Raw genomic sequence first — 7,242 nt, 5'->3', positions numbered from 1 at the left:
TCGTTGTCCTCTCTCTGTCTATCGGACGAGGTTCAGTGACCAAATGAAAGCGTTCCGTTGATCAATGACAGCCGGTCACCGGACGCGTACGCGGTTTCACGTCGCAATGTTATCCTTTCCGAGTGTGCAACTCGCGGTTGCATAAAAGCGTGTGACACACGATGCGCGATTCCCACGCGACGCGGAGGCAAGCCTTCCGATAAGTGATGCGCGAATTACAACGTACAAACGCAAGCTCGTGCATCGTATCAAGGGTTTTGTTTGACCTGCAGCTCTCAATCCGCCGCCACGCATACGCGCTTTTATTGATAGCTACGTCGGTAATTCAATATGGTTCCACAAATGAGGTGTACAAGTAGACTCTTGTGTCTCACGTTCGACGGACATGTCGAAACGAAAAATTAAGGCTAATTGAAGCTTGGAACATCCTCTGTATCATCTGTGAAATGGTCTGTGACCATTCGTGTCGAATTCTGTATTCTGTATAATGAAATTGTGCACAATACAAGTACAAATCTTCATTGTAATTCACATAAAGACATTAGCAAATCGAATTTTTCGACACAAGATAAGAACAAGTAGAGTTAATGAAACAATTTACTTTACATTAATTCAATCGATTTGTTCTATTCGAGATAGTGCCGTCTCTGGTAATATCGTAAAATGCTTTTCATTAGCGAATTGATATTTTTCATAAAGATGATTAATCTCCAGTGGCATTTGACGAACGAGTTTGACTCTAACGTTCTTCACTTCCTAAGAGTTAGAAACGCGTTTCACTCGAAAAACAACGTTACGCTTTACCCGATCCAGTCTAAACTTAAACGTGCGTTTACTTTTCGATATTGAAAACTGTATCGTCGAACATTCACGAAGAGACGAGTTAAGATGCGTCCATCGATCGCGAATTACGTGAATTTAATGTATCCGTACATTTTCATCAGTCGTGTAATAGGATTTTTGCCATGCAAAATTGAGTCGTTGAAATTGGTGTACTCTAAACCGTACTTCATTTTCTCGATGATTATACTTATCAGTTATCTTGTGTGTGTTTTCCTTAGTGCACACGAATTTTATTTTTCTTACACTGACAAACATATTTATAGAACAATGTTGCAAAAAATACATACAATTTGTTCTCTGACTTTGGGCTCTGCAATGTTCATCTCTGCTTTCGCTTCAAATCGATCAGTCCTACGTGTAATTCAAAGAGTATCTCAGATTTCGCGAATGCTGCCTCCGAAGATCTTTTCCAGCATGGCGAAAAGGATGTACATAAAAGACGTGATAATGTTTATCCCGATTTTAAATTTTGGTCAGTTCGTGCTTGCCCATGACCAAACAGCACTGATTTATACCATTTGGGTTAATTTTATCGGATTTTTCGTGATTATCGTCCTGTACACGAATAATGTATGTGTGCTGGAAGCTTGTTTCAAGGATATAAATAATAACTTAGTTAACGTGAGGGAAACTATAATTAATGACGAGCCTCACCTCCTCAGAAGGGTTTATCACACACGAAAGAATCCCATGTTACTGGCAGAGTTGAGAATGCTTAAGAAGCAACATCTAGAGATCAGCGAAGCTGTTAAGATGTTGAATTCTGCATTTGGTTCAACGAATCTAGCAATATTCACATTTTTATTACTAGACGTTACGTTCAATCTCTACAAATACCTTGTGGAACTGAACCAAGGAGGCAGACTCACAGAATTGTTCTCCTACACTTTGTTCTTTGTACTTTACTATGCCACATATGTGATTCTAATTATTTGGTACGTCGAGAAGGTCAAGACACAAGTTAGACAAATTGGTTCGAATATACATCGACTTGTCATACACACGTATGATAAAGAAATCACAAACGAGGTAATAAAATAATTAAAAAATCCGTTAATACTTAGATTCATGATTCATTAACGTATGCGATTGTAGTTGAAGTTGTTTTCGTTGCAAGTGTTACAAAGAGAGATTACGTTCACAGCGACAGGGTTTGTAATAGACGCGACTCTTCTGACCAAGGTAAATTAATGGAAGCATTTCATCAAGGACGATTAATTTTATTTATATGTTTTTTCAGGCAGTGTGTAGCATTACTACGTTCCTCTTAATACTAATACAATTTCTGGTGAAACCTTGTTAAAACAAACTCAATAAATAGATTATAAAGTTAATTTAATGGAATGCATTTTCTGTCGATGTGGAATATAGATTATCACCTAATCATGTTAAAAGCATTCACTTTCTACGTATTCTTCGTTATTGAATTAGACGACTTCAACGAGCCACTGTTACTCGAAATGCTTCTTAACAACAACGACCATAGATTGAAATTCTAACGGGAAAAGAGGAAGAATGGAAAAACTCGGAAAATGGAGATTGTTTCACGCTACGAATTTACAGTCGTTGATGTACCCGTGTTTGTTCATGTACTCACTACTCGGAATTTTTCCATACAAATATGTATCGCCGATGTACATACGTACCAAAACTCGTCTCGCGCATTTTATATTCGCGATGCTCCTTTACGCGAGTTCTTTACTGTACGTGCTCTATTACATAAATTTCTCCACCGTGATCTCGAACAACACAACGGAAACGATCAACACCAACATGTATTTTTTATTGGAGGGAGTCTGCTCGATGATGTACGTGTTGCATCACATTTTCACCTACGGTGAATCAGCCGCATTTCAAGAGATACTCGAGATGTCTACGATATTATCTCAGAAGAAGTATAACGAGTTATCAAAGTTGATTTACGCGAAGGATGTGATTGGGTTCTTACTCCTGTTAGGCCATGTTTCAAACTGTTTCACACACGAGATTGTGCTGACTTTGCGGAATTTGTGCACTTTGTACACGCTAATGGTCAACTTCTTGCTCGACATGTTTTATATAGATTTAGTATACGTTGTGAAAGCGTGTTTCAAAAAATTGAATAAGTCCCTTCAAGAGTTGACGTTCATGTCAGATGCCAATAAGAGCTGCAACGGCGTTTCAAACCCATTATCTCCACAGGTCAAGTTTTTATTGCTAACGAAACTGAAGATCTTGGAGAAGAAACATTTACAAATCAGCCACGTGGTCGAAGGAATGAATAATGACTTCCTTATACGAAATATTATTATGACGACTTCGACGTTTATCATTGTCACGTTCAATGTGTACTATCAATTGCTATATCCATATACTCCATTATCTGACAATCCTGCTTATCACAATACATTGTGGTATTCTCCGTACATTTCGGCAGTCTTCTTTTATTTTGTCAAATTCGGCATGGTGATATGGACCTGTGAACTTGCGACAAACGAAGCACAGAAGATCAAGATAATCATTCACGACGTTCTTGGTAGTACAACTGATGCAGAAGCGAAGTACGAGGTAACGATTTTATTATTCCTTTTTTGCTGCTCAATACGTATATAAATTCATTATACAATGAAAATCATTAAATAAATCTATTTTTTTTTTTTTCAATTAGCAATTTGAAGTGATGTTACTGTTTCACCCTCTATACAATAATAGATTGTTCTCCTACTTTTATTATTTGAGGCTCAATATCATTTATTCGAAAACTTTTGTAGTACTACCTTTATGTATATCAATGTTGAAATTACAGGCACAGCTATTTTCATTGCAAATATTGCACAAAAATAATATGTTTACTGCAAAGGCAATTGATATGAACGCGATGCTTTTGTCACAGGTAAGACGATGGATATTTATATAGTAATGTAGCACCATTATTCATCGAATTAATAAGGATGTATTAAATTCTTAGGTAGTTGGAGGTATTACGATGTACATCATGATCCTTCTACAATTTTTACTGAACACTGCTGTATGCAGAAAAATCGAAGCTTCTTAAAATGATTTAAAGTAAATAGTTTAAATTAGAAATTCAAGTATAATCGATATTACCGTTGTAGATTCTTAATCACTATTAAGATTGAATACTTCTTATTTTCGGCATGCAATATTAATATCAAGTATCCTCGTTTCTTACTTCTATTGTTAATCGAGATTTAAAGATATTTAATTGTTAATTGTTAATGCGACAATTAAAAAATCTGCAATCCTATACCAAAATCTCCACTGTATGGGCTAGCTTGGGGACAAGTCTGTTTTTCACACAATACAACATCGAACGATTATTATTCGTGTATTTAAGGCAAACTGAAATAGAACGGATATAATTTGATGATAGATAATTTATTGTCTAAAACAATGATCAATAACAAATCGTTTATTTTATACCGTAACTATGCTTATTTTATACCGAATCATTAAATGGATTTTACTCTACAGAATTATGTATGTATAAATACTTTATATATTCATTTAAAGTACTGTATTAAAAAGTATACTGTTCATATAATAGAACGTTGAGGTAATAAGTATTCATATAATGAAATGTTCGCATGTCGGTGGTTATATTGTATCGTCCAATTCAGAAGTTTTCGAGTTCACAATTTAAACCTGTATTTTTTATAAACTAGAATACGTGATCTGTTTTTCAAACATACGTTCGTTTTTTGGTCTCGTATAATTCTTTTTTGAAAAATATTCGGTGAGAGGAACTGTGGTATGTTACCAAGCGTAGAAAACCGAAGCGGAAACGTGCGGAAAATAGCGTAGCGAGTTCTCGACGCGCAGAGAAATTATGTTACTCTCGAGGACTGATTTCGCTTCTTTCGGGCAAATGTTCTTGAACCTGTCTCTTTAGTTACTTTGAAGCGGGGAGATTACTCTGCCGCGAAATTATTGTCTCAGACCAACGATGTAATTGAGCTGAAGTTACTTCAACTCCATTACGTCATTCATAGACTCGTTCTTCTGCACGCCTCTTAGATCTTCAAGTAAATTAATTATTCTGTGGATAAATACAATTTTAATGTACTATTAATTAATTGTAGTTTCTCGTAGCACCAAGAGAAACGTGTTCGACACATATGAGAATATGATATTGCTTCCCCTAGACGATTTCTGATTGATCGCTGGAGATAGTGGAATTCGCAATAATGGGGGGGCTTCATTCTTTGACCAGCTGGAAGATCAAGTTGTCGTCACGTGGAAAACGATTACCAAGGACCGACGTTATTCGACTCGAGGGGGCTTCTACCTCTGCTTCCCGGATAATGTGATTGAGCAAATAAAAGCACCCTCATCCGATCTACGGTTATATCGTGAATTTGAACAGTGAAGATATAAGATAGATCCGGTGGAATCGTATTCATTCCCAGAACGTTCGCCTTTCTCTCGATATGAAACTGCGCAAAAACACGATAAGACAATCGCGAAATGACGACGTATATGATGATTCACAATATTAGGATATTCCATCATATTGATACACATTGGGGACTTGGTTTGAGGATTACCATTCCAGCTCTCAATCTGTCTACATATCTTGCAAATGATCATTGCGTCGAGTTAATAATTAATCGAAGATAAAGTTAGAAACGTACAAATGAAAAGTATAGCAACCCTAGCTAAAATGCAAGCCAAAATAAGCCTTTAACAAAGGTCATAAACTCGATTCGGGAACGTGCCAGAGTGCCAACCGACTATCGATCGATATCCATTTCGACGTTACGACTGCGATCACAGCCAGTAGACCTAGGCTCACGTAGGGTGAACACCCTTGTGACGTTAACAATGCTTTAAACACCCGCGTTGCGGTTCTTCTAACAAATGTGGGAGCGGTTAGATGCAACATGAGCAATCCTGAGGTTGGTTGATCATTTCCCTCGAACCTTTGTTACGATTCCAATGGTCTTTCTGCGGCTTTCTTCTAAGATAATTTCGTAATTGTTGCATAAATTCATCAATTTATCAATGGAAAACACAGTGCGTTATATTTGTCAGAAAGCTTTCGATTATTAAAGATCGATAGACTAACGTGGCATGTATTTGTCAACGACACGGAGACATAGCGGATTTCAATTCTATCAATACGCTTTACATAAATGTGTATTGATGCACAAATATTTGTTAGGCGTTTTACAAACCACTCGTCGAATCTTGTAAATAAATATTGATAACTGCGAGCCGAAACGTTAATTAATTAAATCACGTCCGAAGAGCGATTTTACGTAATTGAAGAATCGAACACAATAGAAACGTTTTCAACAAACCGTTCAGATTATTCGAAATTGGTCAAAGTCGTCCGAAGAGCCTCGAGAAATCGAATTAAAATCAGCAAAGTCGTTTGCGTGAGAGTAACGCGAATATCAGAGCAATTCATTCGCCGCGTGACCGGAATGTCGCTCTTAACAAGCCGTCTTTTCAATCAAATCGCCAGTGTAGCGACGTAGCGACATTACATTCTAACTGAATTTGCTTCTAAAGCACTTTTACCAAATCCTTCATTTAATTTTTTATATTAAGTTACATACCTTAGGTTTGAATTTAAGGACCTTTCTCAGTTTTCAATTCTTGTTGCTCATTGAGGTTGTTCCGTGATATATGATTAATGAAAATCGAAAGAGAAAATGGAGGTTCTACTATATTAAATACATAATGTGTTTCTATCTTTCCATGCGCTGAATTAGACCGATTAAAGCCGACGATTTTTTTTAGACTATTTAAGGTAAAGTGCGTCGACAAGTAGTAAACTGAATCGACGCCGACGTCGATCGATAGCCGTTGAAATCGGCGTATGCCGCTTAACGTCGCCGAGCGAAATTGGATCTCTGTTGTCGAACACGCTGCGAGTGAGCTGTCCCCGTACCGCGGCCAAGCCGTGAGGCATATTGCGTTTTGCCAGCGAAAAGGAAGTGTGCCTTCGTCGTTTGTTGGCGCGACCGCAGACGATCCCGACGAAATTTTTCCAAAAATTCGTTTTTACGTCAACGGCGAATCGCGTTCGTGCTAGTTTTATTGTAATTTCTTCACTCTTGTTTCCAGAGCTATGCTATCTTCCTTTTTTATCTCGCAATCAGTGAAGAAATATCCAGACTTGTCGACGTTGTAAATTTTTAATCAATTTAGAAGATTATTTTTAATAGTGATACTTTTTCGTTCAATATAAATTGTTGGTTTTGTATTCGTCTCTCGTAAAATAGTAGAATAACACTGGTTTCCTTGTAGGATCGATCTTCAATTGTTTCAAGTCTGTCGATTGGAAGTTAGTCGAGGAGTGCTACTAATGAATTTCAATGAATCGATCGCTGCTCGTACTTTAATCAAGTTGGACAGGTCACTTCATGGTACGTTTAAGACTATAATTGC

At 37.1% G+C, this 7,242-nt stretch overlaps 2 protein-coding genes across 2 annotated transcripts; both read left to right on the top strand.

Annotated features, from left to right (window-relative positions):
* Positions 1-1,257: 1,257 nt before the first annotated feature.
* LOC108631547 (uncharacterized) lies at positions 1,258-2,146 on the top strand. Its single transcript, XM_018035536.1, has 3 exons — positions 1,258-1,872; positions 1,939-2,025; positions 2,084-2,146. The coding sequence occupies exons 1-3, from the start codon at positions 1,258-1,260 to the stop codon at positions 2,144-2,146; spliced, it is 765 nt and encodes a 254-aa protein (XP_017891025.1).
* A 374-nt stretch (positions 2,147-2,520) lies between these two features.
* On the top strand, positions 2,521-3,877 carry LOC108631546 (uncharacterized). Its single transcript, XM_018035535.1, has 3 exons — positions 2,521-3,390; positions 3,629-3,715; positions 3,791-3,877. Exons 1-3 carry the CDS (start codon positions 2,521-2,523, stop codon positions 3,875-3,877), a joined length of 1,044 nt encoding a protein of 347 aa, XP_017891024.1.
* The last annotated feature ends 3,365 nt before the right edge of the window (positions 3,878-7,242 follow it).

Source organism: Ceratina calcarata, unplaced genomic scaffold, assembly GCF_001652005.2.
Source record: "Ceratina calcarata isolate Rehan_Ccalc_2016 unplaced genomic scaffold, ASM165200v1 scaffold92.2, whole genome shotgun sequence".
In the NCBI taxonomy this organism is placed as follows: Eukaryota; Metazoa; Arthropoda; class Insecta; order Hymenoptera; family Apidae; genus Ceratina; species Ceratina calcarata.
Note: the sequence above shows the minus strand (reverse complement) of the source record. Positions and strands in the feature narration are given on the sequence as shown.